Source organism: Abramis brama (assembly GCF_963993115.1).
Source record: "Abramis brama genome assembly, chromosome: 18".
Classification (NCBI taxonomy): Eukaryota; Metazoa; Chordata; class Actinopteri; order Cypriniformes; family Leuciscidae; genus Abramis; species Abramis brama.
The window spans coordinates 36,301,255-36,316,049 of record NC_139980.1 but is presented as its reverse complement, the minus strand read 5'-3'; the positions used below and the strand labels follow the sequence as shown (position 1 = coordinate 36,316,049).

The window sequence follows — 14,795 nt, the reverse complement described above, 5'->3', positions numbered from 1 at the left end:
CATTTATGTAGCGCTTTCATATGTACACTGTACACCCAGAGCTTTACAATCATCAGGGGATCTGTCCTCAACGTCACGTCCACATTTGGTCTTATCTTCTTGTCTCATTAGGACGGTGTCTGATGTACAGTATGTTTCCCAGCCTCTCTTTAACTCTCTTCTGTATGTAAATGAGCTGTGTTATGATTGGCTGACCACCAGTGTTTCTCACAGATGCTTGACCTCTGACCTTTACGCTGTCACTACTGAAGCTTTAAGACTCACAATAAGACTTTTTAAGTCTTTTTTAAGACTTTTTCATCATTTGTCACGATTATATATTTATTTTGTTTTATTACTTTATTGTCTTTTAGAGTTGTGCTGTGGACGCAAGTCTAAGCTTGCTGTTCTCATAATACTCATAAATCTCATCTGTGATTGCAGGAGACCGAGCTGTTAGAAGTCTCCGTCATCAAGGATACGAGAAATGGGAGATTTGCCAAGATGCCAAAGGTAATAAATGTGTGTGTGCCTCAGTCATTCGTTCTCTCATGCAGAGCAGAGCTGGCTTCGTGTTTGTACAAGATGAAAATGAACAGACATTGTTGTCTCTTCCTTTCTGGCACAAATACCTCATGATTATAAATGTAGATCTGTCCAAAGAGGAATATGCTGACGAGAAGCAAAGCAAAGCTGCTCTGCGCCGGATATGCCAGAAAGATTCACGTGTTCCACAAATAGCTTCAGAAAGCTGGATGTTTCATGGATGAAACACAGAGGGGGAGAAATCACTGTTCGTTTACTATCTAATGGCTTTCAAATAGTTTTCCAGAGATGTTGTCTTAGCTGCCAGAAATGCATTTGCCGATCAAGAGAGTGTCCATGAATCTCGCAGCGAGGCTTTTAGATTGTGCTTTAAGGACGGAAAGAGCGGATGGTTTCCAGCATTCATTAGTGCTGATGTGAGAATAGTGTCATTGAGAGTCTGAGACGATGATGTTAAAGAGCATCACAAGAGCGGATCTGAGCAAGCGTAGACTCGGACGATTGATGTTTCAGAGCAGCTGTGGCAGAGGTCAGAACATGGAGAAAAACGCAGTTTCCCATGTCATGATCGTGGCCTTACAGGAGGGTCAAAGAGAGAGAGAGAGAGAGAGAGAGACTTAGAGAGAGAGAGAGAGAGAGAGTGTGAGAGAGAGAGAGAGAGAGAGACTGAGAGAAAGAGACTGAGAGAGAGAGAGAGAGAGAGAGAGAGAGAGAGAGAGACTTAGAGAGAGAGAGAGAGAGAGAGTGTGAGAGAGAGAGAGAGAGAGAGACTGAGAGAAAGAGACTGAGAGAGAGAGAGAGAGAGAGAGAGAGAGAGAGAGAGACTTAGAGAGAGAGAGAGAGAGAGTGTGAGAGAGAGAGAGAGAGACTGAGAGAGAGAGACTGAGAGAGAGAGAGAGAGAGAGAGAGAGAGAGAGAGAGAGAGAGAGAGACTTAGAGAGAGAGAGAGACCTTTGAACAACTTTTATTACAAAAATTTAAAAAACAGTCTTCAATCAATTATTTAGCCAACAAGAAAACAAAAAAAATAAATAAATAACAAAACAACCATAAACCTTTTTACAACCATTATCATCATATATAATTATACATAGATTTGTAAATTGCCATTATAGTCAACATCGCAAATACAGTTATTTATAGCCCACTTGAACTTGAAATCTTCAATATTCTCATTCAGTCGATAATATTCAAATTCTATTCTTAACCTTGACTTCATCAAACCCTCATAAATCAGTACCACATCAGTTTGTCCCATACCACCTATTTTACTTTTACGAGAGAGCCAAACAGCTAACTTTGCTTGTCCAAAAATAAAATTGAGTAAATGACAAATCTCTCTCTTGCTACGTTTATATTTAGGTCCATAGATATAAAACTCAAGTGTAAAAACTTCTCCCAAAGTCTGACACCACCCTCCAAGAATTTCAAAAAGAGGTAATAGTCTACTACAGTCAGCAAACAAGTGAAAAACTGTCTCCTGCTGTTCACAGAAAGGGCACCCTATCCCCGCTAGTGGATCAAAATGTGCTCTGTGTCTGTTTGTAGCTATAATACCATGTACAACGCGCCACTGCAGGTCTCCAGACCTTTTTTCAATGGGGGGCTTGTACATGGTCCTCCAGCTACCTTTCGGGGAAGAGTCTGATCCAAAAAATTCTGTCCATTTAGACTCTTTTACAGTTTCAAGTGCATGAAGATGAAGAACTTTTACACACAGCATATAAAGAGCTTTTTTCCCAATGTCTCTGAAACGCCCCAGTTGAGGTGTCTTAAAGGACAGAATACCACCTTCAATTCCTTGCCACAAGCCAGTCGCAGCTGTAATATCCAGTTCTGGGAAAGAAGAAACAGCATTTTCTTTTTTGTGTAAAAATAAAGAGTCTCTATAGTCCACCGGCATGCACTCATATAGATGGTTCAACATCCTCTGCACAACTCGAACTGATCTTATACCAAGCTTGGTAGCCAGAGTCTCTGCAGAAATCCATCCATCTTCAGTCAGTAAGTGTCCAATCTTTACAATATTTGCAGACCATAAAGCATGCCTCACAGAAGTTGATTTTAGAACATCCACATCAATTTTTGGGTTAAAGATCAAGGGTTCTTCCAATAACCACTGACTCTGTTCACCGTTTATATCTCTGCAAACTTTTAAAAGAGTCCACGCTCTCAACATTGACTTGTAGAACGATGACAGACCAGTTAAGTCCAGCTTATTAATGTCCATTAAGAACAGTTGACGATCATAACCCATTTTACCTGCTCTTCTCAGGAGGCCATGGGCTACCCCACGCCAGCTCACTTCTTCACCATACAGGAGTCTTTGAGCTGTCTGAAGTCTGAAAGCTTTGATTCTAGACCTGATGTCAATGAGTCCTTGACCTCCCTCCGTCCTGGGCAGATAAAGTACTGGTGCTTTTAGCCAGTGACACCCGGACCAAAAAAAGTCAACTAGTTTTTTCTGAATGTCCGTTATCAATTCTTCTGGGGGTTCTAATATCATCATTTTATGCCATAAAGTAGCAGCAATAAGATTATTACAGACCAAAACTCTACCCCTATAGGATAACTGAAGGAGCAACCATTTCCATAGAGACAACCGAGCACATGTTTTCTCCACTAGTCCCTCCCAATTCTGTTTCCTATAATCTTCAGATCCTAAAAACACCCCTAAGTATTTAAAACCTTCTCTTCCCCATTGCAACTCTCCAGGAAGGATGGGACCATTATTGTCTTGCCCACACCATACTGCCACACTTTTGCCCCAATTCACTTTTGCAGAGGATGCTCTTTCATAAGTTTCTAAACACTTTTTAACAACATTAATATCTTGATTACCTCTTATTAAAACTGTAAGATCATCCGCATATGCAGACATTTTAATAAACTGTGAAGAATCTATTTCTCTGATATGCAGTCCCATTAATTCTCTTCTTAATTTACAGAGTAATGGCTCAAAAGCAATACTATAAAGCTGCCCTGAGATAGGGCAACCTTGTCTAATACCCCTCTGAACCTTTATGGGGACACTGAGACTGCCACCTATTTTTATCAAGCAAGTTGCCTCATTATAAAGCAATTTTATACATGAAATTAAATTTTCTCCAAATCCAAAAGCCTTAAGAGTCTCAAAAAGAAAAATATGGTCAACTCTGTCAAAGGCTTTCTCTTGGTCCATTGACAAAAACCCAACATCAACATTGTTGTAAAAAGCATAGTCATACAGATCCCGCATCAGATGTAAATTATCTGCAATAGATCTGCCCTTTACACAATATGATTGATCCGTATGAATAATTTCATGTAATACATCATTTAACCTTTTAGCAAGACACTTAGAAAGAATTTTATATTCTGAACATAAGATAGCTACAGGTCTCCAATTTTTTAGTAGTGTCAAATCTCCCTTCTTTGGAAGCAATGTTAAAACAGCACGCTGACAACTTCTTGATAGACATCCTTCACTTATACATTTCTGAGCAACTTCAAAAAAAATCATGACCAATAATAGTCCAAAAACGTTTATAAAATTCAGCAGGAAGTCCATCAATTCCTGGTGCTCGCCCTGATGAGAGATCCATTACTGCTGAAGTCAGTTCATTAAAAGTAAGCTGTGCTTCCAAAAGCTGTTTTTTTTCTGTAGATATCTCAGGAAGATCTTGTAAAAGTTCACGTCTGCACTGATCATTTAAGGAATCAGCAGAATATAGTTCAGTATAAAAGTCCACTGCAAGTCTACGCATCCTTTCCGGGTCTGAAACAAGGTGTCCATCCTTATCTTTTAAAAACAACATCTTTTTCCCATGTTTAGTTTTCCGTTCTAAATTAAAAAAGAAGGACGTAGGAGCATCTATGTCTCTTTTTGTTAGAAAACGATTTTTTATAAGTTCTCCTTTGACTTTTTCATCAAGGATTAAATTCAAACAGTTTTTCTTTTCAGTCCACATATCCTTCAAATTAGGAGAAGCATTTTCAATCATGTTCCCTTCAATAATCTTAAGTTCTTGCTCCAAACTCTCTAATGTTTTCTTTAAACACAAAGTAGAATGAGAAGAATATTGTTGGCAATATTCTTTAATAAACACTTTCCCAATCTCCCACCACTGAATAATATTGTCATATCTTCCTTTCTCAGTCTTCCAAACTTCCCAAAAATTCTTAAAATTTTCACAAAAGAATGTGTCTTCCAACAATTTAACATTAAAATGCCAATAAGAACTCTTATAGGTTTTTGTTATGAGACTACATTCAACTGTGATTAGTTTGTGGTCTGAAAAAGGGACAGGAGTAATAGTTGAATTCAGAGTCCTGTTCCTCATGTTATGAGATAAGTAAAACCTATCTAAACGAGCAGCAGAAAGTGTATCATTACTAAAACTCACCCAAGAGTACTGTTTAACTAAAGGATTGTTTTCTCTCCATACATCTGATAAGTGAAAGTTCTTTACCAATCTTGCAAGACAAGTAGCTGACATTTGATGTGGTTCTTCCCCATTCCTATCTATTATGAAATCTAAGGTGCAGTTCCAGTCTCCACCAAAAACAATAAAATCTCCATCATGTTGTTGTCTTAAAAACTGTTCTAATTTAGAAAAGAGCCTTATTCTCTCAATGCCTAAATTTGGAGCATAAATGTTCACAAAAATGAAATTCAGATTATGTATTTCAGCTCTAACAATCAAGAGTCTTCCAGGTTCCAATTCATTTTTCCACAAAATATTGAAATTAAGGGAAGGAGCAAAAAAAATTGCTACCCCTGCACTTAAATTATTCCCATGACTAAGAAAGTGTTCTCCCTTCCACCATAGCCCCCAGTCAACTTCGTTATCTAAATTACTGTGGGTTTCTTGCAAGAAAATAACATTTAACTCTTTCAAATTAATAATCTCAGAAAGAAATACACGTTTTTTCATATCCCTCATCCCATTCACATTTAGTGATCCTACTCTTAAGATCTCCATCAGAAAGAGAAAGGAAAGAGAGCCGCAAAGAAAAATTAAAGAAAAAGTGAAACCCATCATGAGTCTTTAACTTTCCCCCTCGTTAGCTGCTCTTTTCCAAACATTTTCAATTTTTGTCTAGCAGATGTGATATGTTTCTTAAGCCGAAACCTTTTCTGTTGAGAAAGCTCAGTACAGTTATTCATTTTTCTGGCCCAAGCTACTGAAGAAACAAATTTCTCAAGATCAGGAAAAAAGTCACCAATTTCTACTCCTGCTTTCCCTTTTGTTTCATCAAGAAAACTGTTGATTTGTTCAACAGTGTACAAATCACTTTCTCTTACTCTTTCCATCTCAGACCACTGTTCATCTCTCACGCTATCTTCAGTACTCTGAGATAAACCATCCATTTCATCTCCTACTTCCTCCTCTGAACAATTCACCTGAGTCACTAAAGAGTATTGCAGCACATCCTCTACACTGCATTCATTCACCATCCTATCCGTAGCACCACAAGCACTAGCAGGCTTTTCTACAGCATAACTACATCCAGGCTGATCACTCACGATTTTAGAAACAATTCCACTCACCTCATCTTGTTCCTTCACCTCCTCCGTCACTATATCAATCTGCGCAGTGTCTTGTCTATTCCTTTCAATCGCTTGAAGTTCTCCATTTGGTTCTTCAGCTCTAGATGTAATCGTTAAAGGCTGAGGTTCATCGCGCACTTTATGCGGACACGAGAAGCGCTTATGTCCGACTTCGCCGCAATCAAAACATTTCAAACTCTCTGTGCTCGCGTATACCATGTACGAATTATTTTCGTGTTTGACTCGAAAAGAAACATCTAAGGATCGATCTTGGGAGCTTAGAAACATAAAAATTTGACGTCTAAAAGACAATACATGCTTTAGCGCCATATTTTTGCACCCTAAAGGAATCGTTCTCATAGGGCTTGCAATTTTCCCAAATCGCAGAAGTTCTTTTGTTATTGCATCGTTGGAAACAAACGGCGGGACATTTGAAATTGTGATTTTAGTAGCTGGGGCAGACAACGGTGAAACCGGAACAAAAGCCTCTTTCACCCACAATCCGTCCACAGTCAAATTATTCACTAATGCTTCAGCTTTCAAAAAAACTACGACCGCTTTGTTCATTCGCGAGCCAGAGATTATGTTATCAAACCCAACCTTTTGTCCTACCGCCACCAACAAATCTTCGACTGTTACACCCGCCTCTGGCACACACCTGCACCCATTACGAAGGGATAAGCAGGCCGTTCCTTGCGCCGGAACGGCTGCCATACCGGCACCTGGTGGTTTTTTTTTTTTTTTTTTTTTTTTTTTTTTTTTTAAACAAGTAACGTAGGGGGAAAAGAAACAAAGAAAAAAAACAAAATCATAGAAAAAGAAGGGGAAAAACCCCAAAAGAGAAAGAAAACCTCTCCAACGCCACCACACACGACCTCACCCTCACCGGAAGCGAGAGAGAGAGAGAGAGAGAGAGAGAGAGTGTGAGAGAGAGAGAGAGAGACTGAGAGAGAGAGACTGAGAGAGAGAGAGAGAGAGAGAGAGAGAGAGACTTAGAGAGAGAGAGAGTGTGAGAGAGAGAGAGAGAGAGAGAGAGACTTAGAGAGAGAGAGACTGAGAGAGAGAGACTTAGAGAGAGAGAGAGAGAGAGTGTGAGAGAGAGAGAGAGAGACTGAGAGAGAGAGACTGAGAGAGACTGAGAGAGAGAGAGAGAGAGAGAGAGAGAGAGAGAGAGAGAGGGGTTTAACAAGACTTTATTATTTACATAATAAAAACATTATTCACAACATCATCAAATACTCAATCAAAATAAAATAAATTAAAAATTCAGAACCAACTGGCCCTCATCAATTACACACAAACATTTTTAAGACACCAAATATCATCAAAACACCCCTCATTTTTTATAAGACTATAAAATACAAACTCTATATTCAACCTTCCAGCTACAAGATTCTTGAACATTAATTCAGCATCAGTACTAAGAAGATTCAGCCCTTCATTCTTTCTCGTCTTCCAAATTGCTAATTTAGCAGTTCCGATCAAGTAGTTTAACAAACATGCTTTCCTTCTGATTAAAAATCTGTACATCACACCCCCAATAAACACTTCTTCTAAGAATGTCTCATCAAATGCTTGAAACCATCTATCAAGAAGATTAAAAAGACCTTTCAACCTATTACATTTTAAAAACAAATGTTCCAAATTTTCTTCCATTCCACTAAACCTACACTGTTCACCCACTGCTGGATTCAGGTGCGCTGCGTGTCTGTCCGTAGCTATCGCCCCGTGGATAAGCCTCCACTGCAGATCAGCAGTGCGCTTCTCTATGGGAGGCTTATACAGGGCTCTCCACCTGTCCCTCACGAGGAAGTCTGGCTTCAACAAACCTGGCCACCTGGAGGTTTTCTGTCCTGGTGTAAAACTTTGACTGTAGAGTGATATATTGCTTTTTTTGATGCAGACTCAAAATATTCTAGCTGCGGGGTTTTAAAAGATAGAATTGACCCCACATCTTCATCTTCATTTTCCGTCTTTATAAGATGAGAGATTTTAATTCCTGGGAGTTCCTGTTTATTCGACATGTCCATCAAAGTTCCTCTCCCAATGTACTTTCTGTAACTACTTGGTAAGGTATTGACAATCTCCTCCATCAACTTTTCTGTCAAGCGTGAAGATCTTAAGCCAGTCATTTCTTTAAGTTCCTCCAACGACTTCCATCCATCTCTATTCAAGAGGTGTCCCAGCTTGACAATGCCATTTCTCTGTAAGCATGCACTTACACTTACAGAAGACAAAAGTCTTGTTTGAGTCATTGGATTAAAAAACAATGGTTCCTCTAGAACCCAGTTCCCAGGTTCACCAACCTCTCTTTCAACTTTAAAAACAGTTCTCCATGAATACAACATTGTCCAGTAAAAATGCGAAAGCTCAGACATGTTTATCTTCTCCAGGTTCATTAAAAATAAATGTCTATCCAATCCAAGACCCCCAGTTTTTTGAATAATTGCCTTTGCAGTCTGAGACCAAACCAAGTCCTTGTGGTAGAGGCAGATAGGCAGATAATGACACCCTACTACTACTATTTATTCCAGGAAATAAAATTCCATTCAGATCTCTCCTTATCCTACACAACAATGGCTCAATAGCCAGACTATACAATTGTCCAGAGAGTGGGCAACCCTGCCTAATACCCCTTGATACCGGTATTGGTGCACTTAATACTCCGCCAGCTTTAACCATCACAAAAACATTTGAATATAACAACTTAATATAAGATATAAAATTCTCTCCAAATCCAAATTGTTTTAAAACCTTAAGAAGATACACATGGTCAACCCGATCAAATGCTTTCTCTTGGTCCAAACAAAGAATACCCAGGTTTAAATGATTAAATTGGTTAAAATCAATTACATCCCTTAATAAAAAGAGATTATACATGATTGTCCTTTTGGGAATGCAATACGTCTGGTCATTTTGAACCAATAACTCTAAATAACACTTTAACCTATTTGCTAAACTTTGACAGTATTTTGTAGTCCAAACATAATAGAGAAACTGGTCTCCAATTCTTTAGAAGACCTAGATTTCCTTTTTTTGGAAGCAAAGACAGTACAGCTCTTCGGCAGCTTACAGGAAGGGTTCCACTTCTGATGCTTTGAATGAGTACTTCATACAGATCTTGTTCTAATATATTCCAAAAAGCTTGGTAAAACTCAACTGGCAGTCCATCAATTCCCGGAGAACGTCCTCTTGATAACTGTTTCATTGCTTCTGTAATCTCCTGAAAAGTTATTTGACTGTCTAGTGATTTTCTCCCCTCTTCTTCCACCTGAGGTAAATCACTCAGCAAATCAGAAGCACTCTCAACGTCACACTTCTCAGCGTCATACAGGTTTTGTAGAAGTTAACCGCCAGCTTCTTTATTTCCACCGGGTCTGACGTTATAGTCCCATCAGGCCGTTGAAGATGATATATTTGTTTCTGTTGGGAGCTTTTCTTTTCAAGGTTGAAAAAGAATGATGTAGGAGCGTCCATGTCTTTAATAGAACAGATTCTCGCCCTTACGATTGCTCCTTTCACTTACTCCTGTAATAACGAGCCAAGTTCTTTCTTTTTCTTATTCAACAGCTCACTCTGCCCAGTTCCATTATTATTAAAAATAGTGCTTTCCATTCTTTGAATGTCTTTCTCCAAGCTTTTTACTGCAAACTTCACCCTTGATGTATTATGTGAACTGTAATTTTGACAAAATATTCTTATATTTACTTTGCCAACATCCCCACACTGACACATGTTTTCAAAAGAATCTTTCTGCATTTTCCATTTATTCCAGAATAATTTAAAACTATCACAAAATAAAGCATCCTGTAATAATTTAACATTAAAATGCCAAAAATAATTTGGCTTTGGAATTGCCTTCATGTTTAAATCAAATAAAACCAAGTTGTGATCTGAAAACCCAACAGGTAAAATAACAGCATTCATCACCTTATTATTCCATGTTTTATCAATATAAAATCTGTCTAGTCTTGCCCCACTAACCCTATTATCAGATGCTTTAACCCATGTATATTGTCTAATTCCTATATTTCTTTTCCTCCAGATATCAATCAAATTAAGCTCTTTTATGATTTTTGATAATACTACACTTGACTCATTATGAGTTTCCTCCCCATTCCTATCAATTATAAAATCAACAGTACAATTCCAGTCACCTCCAATGATAACACACACCTGGGGCCTCATGTACAAAGACTTGCGTTGAATTCATACTAAAACATTGTGTACGGACAAAGCTGTAAATGTGCGTACGCACAAAAAAAACAAGATGTATGAATCTCTGCGTACGAAGGATCCCACGCATATTCTCTTTGTACATCCCAGTTAACGTAAAATTGAGCGCACATACACGAGCACAACGCCCCACCCAGTCTCCTCCCTTAATTCAATTAATTTAAATATGGTAATGAGTCCACTTTGGCAAAAGAAAGCAGCAAGAAAATGGCAGCAAGAAACGAAACTTTACAGAAAGTGAATTGGAGGTGCTACTATCGGAGGTAGAAACGAAAAAAAATATTTTATTTGGAACTTTGTCCTCCGGAATTAATAACAAAAGGAAATAATAGCTGATGCCGTCAATGCGGTGGGATCTGAAAGTCGCACTGTAGAGTAGACTGAGTACAGTTGAGACACTTTTTGTGTTTTGATTTTTCACACAAAAATAGACACTGAAAAGATGTGAATTTCCACATGACACGACACATGACATTTCATTAGCTTGTAGACTAAGATATCAATCAATAATACCCACAAGTAGCTTATATTTTCCACAATTAGCTCATAAAAATAAAGTGCTTTTTGTTTCAACTTTGTCTCAACTTTACCCATATGTGGTACAGTTGAGACAGTGCATGGTACAGTTGAGATACCCATTTTTAATGATGTGAAGGTAACTAGCCATTCATTGTAAATATAAAAAAATAAAGACAAATAAAGAAAATAACAATTGGGCAACATTTTTGTTTATTCACCCATTTATATTCATTCATTTTATTTAAATTACCACTGGTTAATGTAGGCTATAAAGCAGGAACAAGATATGTAACAATATTTATTAATAATACACAGTTTAAATATCACAAATATCAAATTTTATTTTCATTTGCGTCCTATGCTGGCTAATTACGGCGTTTAAACTGTTATCATAACACTGAACAACTAAACAATGTGTTTCCTAATAGAACTCTATCGGGGGTACAGTAGATATGTGTCTCAACTATCCCCCGCTGGCCACCTCACACATTTCTCTAGATTTTGCAATTACCTTGCATGACACAATACCATGAAATATGCCAGTTTTTAGGGCACAGAATAACGTTTGTGGTGATACCAGTTACGTTTAACAGTCACATAAGGATAATAAGCTATTCATTGTGGAGAGTGCATGGTGAAGTGAACGTCATATCTTAGAAAAAAAAAACTTTTCCGATATCTTCGGATCGGAGATGCATCCGTTGTTCAAATTTCCCACAATCAAAGAAAGAGGACACTAATACGCACGTGCACAGCGAAAATCACAACTTGTGCTTGCTGCGAACGCAAGTTATTTAAGGTGTCTTAACTGTACACATGTCTCAACTGTACAGTCTACCCTAAATGACCTTAAAAAGAAATGGTCTGATATAAAGGTGGACATTAAACCAAAGCTGTCATTGCCATAGACTAAGGGTTGTATCAATTTGCATATGCTTTTATATGTTCTTACTTAATTGCATAATTGATAGAATATTCCCATAAGGCTTGTGTGACAATATGTCAATTATTTTATAAATTGCAAATTAATAGCAATGCTTCCCACAGGTGGTGGTGCGATAGACTTGTAGAACAATTCGTTGTGTAATGTTTGCAACTTCACTTCATTGCCTGTAAGAGTCGCCAACGGACAAAAACAATGAGAAATGTACGTACGCCAGTCATGAAATTGGCGTGGAGGAACGCACATTCTCGCGTTAATTTCACTGTTAGTACATACGACCGTGAGCGTGAATGCTGGCGTACGCAAAGGTTTTGTGCGTACGCAAGATTGATACATGAGGCCCCAGATCTCCAATTTTCTGAACAGCATTTTTTAGTTTCATAAAAACCTCCACCCGCTCAGGCCCAATATTTGGTGCATAAACATTTATAAGCACAAACTCAGTTCCCTTAAATTCTATATGCATTAATAATACTCTTCCCTTTACAACTTCTTCTACAACTAAAACATTTACATTTATATTTTTTGAGAATAGTATGGCTACACCAGAACTCAAATTTGTCCCATGGCTTAGCACACATTTCCCTTCCCACCATCTATCCCATTCTGACTCATTTTCTGTATTAGAATGTGTCTCTTGCAAAAAAACAATATCCACCTTCTTAATTCTAAACAATTCTGACACCTTTGCCAACTTATTTCCATCCCTACCCCCATTTATATTTAAGGAGCCTGCTCTCAAACACTCCATAAAAAGGGAAAAATATAAACAGGACAGAAATAAAGTGAAAAGACAAAGAATAGCCGACACCCCGTGTGTTTTAATCATTTTGTGAAGCGTTCGCCTTACTCTTTCTTAACTTCATTAAGATCTTCCTTAACCGAAATCTTTTCTGCTTGCTAAGAGCCTCATGACTAACGTTTCTTTGTAACAAAGTCACCGACGCTATAAATTTCCCTATATCTGGGAAGAAATCTTTGACTTCCACAGTCTTTCCAAAAGTTGCATCTAGAAACTCATTAATTTCTTGCAGTGTATATGTGTCCTCCATGATTTGTGAACCAATATCTGAAATTTCAGAGAAATTATCATCATCTCCCATTTCAGAATCAGTACACATTTCAACACTGTTAACTACTTCAGAATCATCAGTTTGAACCATTTCAACATTTATTTTTCCTTTGGTGACATCATCAGTCTTCACACTACTTTCCCCCATTTTAGATGCATCATTTTGTCCAATAGAAATCTCGTTTTCCTCAACATCATCTTTCTGATCATTACTGTCAATCAAATCAGCATTAACAACATTCCTTTCCCCTGTAATCTGAGTTGGTACTTTCTCATGATTTGCTTCATCAGTATTAATCTGGACAACATTTTGTTCCTGAACATCCTCAGCAGCAGCCCTATGTTCAGCTACCTCTTCCTGCCTATCCTGGACCTGGGCCTTATGTGGGCACGCAATCCGCTTATGCCCAATATCCCCACACTCGAAGCACTTCATGCTACCAGTATTAGCGTACACCACATACGTTTTTCCCTCATGGCCAACTCTAAATGACACATCCAGCTCTGGCTGATTCAAAAACATAAACACTTGCCTCCTGAAAGACATAACGTGCTTCAAAGCTTCGTTTCTGCATCTCAGTGGAATAGTTCTAATCCCACTTGCAAACTTTCCATATCTCGCTAACGCTCTTTCAATTTCATCATTCTGAATGAAAGGGGGAACGTTAGACACGGTTATACGGGTCGTTGGCGTTACCAGCGGTGAAATGGTAAGAAAATCTCCACCTACCACAATTCCTTCGCTTATCAACCGATTTGTTATTTCTTCCTCCTTTACAAACACCACTACCGCCTTATTCATCCTCGACGCCGAAGAAATGTTTTCATATCCGATTAGTTCTCCAACCACCAGTAACACATCCTCCACCGTCACGCCTTGTGCAGGCACACACCTGACGCCGTGACGGAGCGACACAGGTGACACCACCACCTCCGTGGCCACGGGGTGAGACGCCATCTCGGTGCCACAAAAAGTTTCCAAATAAACAAAGTCTTTGCTTCCTTGGTCAAAAAAGTATTCCTTCTTCTAATACATTTCAATTTAAATTAATGTGCAGTAGAAAATAGAAATACGAAAAAACTCCCGTACTCCCCATGAAACCCTCACGCACACCCCAAACGCTCCCAGCGTGCACCGGAAGAGAGAGAGGGAGAGAGAGAGAGAGAGAGTGAGAGAGAGAGAGACTGAGAGAGAGAGTGAGAGACTGAGAGAGAGAAATAGATACTGAGAGAGAGAGAGAGAGAGAGAGAGAATGAGAGAGAGAGAGAGAGAGAGACTGAGAGAGAGAGAGAGAAAGAGATAGAGAGAGAGACATGTATTTCACATCGTCTGAGTGAAAGCATTTAGTTGCAGACACGTACCGTATCTATGAACACATTTATAAAGATCAATAAGTTTTAGATGCTTCGATTTGTAAAACACACAGGGGATTCGGCTCCAAATGACTAATTTATAGATCAATGCACAAAGTTCAAGTGCTGATGGTCTCTTCCAAATGCCTGCTGTCCCATAAAACCCTTCGGCTCAGAGAACAGTACTCCTGAGAAAGTCCTGAGCTGAACATACAACAGCCGTCAGAGCAGAACTCAGAGCAGTAGTGTGACGACAGCATGAAAACACTGATGAGCACTAACTGGACTAGACCACAGGTGATGGATGTTCCCTCTGGGTCAGGGTTACCCCAACCCTTACCCTAACCCTAACTCAGAGCAGAAGTGTGACGACAGCATGAAAACGCTGATGAGCGCTAACTGGACTAGACCACAGGTGATGGATGTTCCCTCTGGGTCAGGGTTACCCCAACCCTTACCCTAACCCTAACTCAGAGCAGAAGTGTGACGACAGCATGAAAACGCTGATGAGCGCTAACTGGACTAGACCACAGGTGATGGATGTTCCCTCTGGGTTAGGGTTACCCCAACCCTTACCCTAACCCTAACTCAGAGCAGAAGTGTGACGACAGCAT

General features: G+C 39.0%; 1 protein-coding gene across 2 annotated transcripts in view; it reads left to right on the top strand.

The window, feature by feature from the left end:
• plcb1l (phospholipase C beta 1-like) overlaps positions 1 to 14,795 on the top strand; it is a 157,009-nt gene that overhangs the window by 41,310 nt on the left and 100,904 nt on the right. For both annotated transcript variants that reach the window (XM_084090219.1, XM_084090220.1), the window contains exon 3: positions 424 to 492. In XM_084090219.1, coding sequence (XP_083946345.1) covers positions 424 to 492 — 69 coding nt within the window. The remainder of the gene's footprint in view (positions 1 to 423; positions 493 to 14,795) is intronic.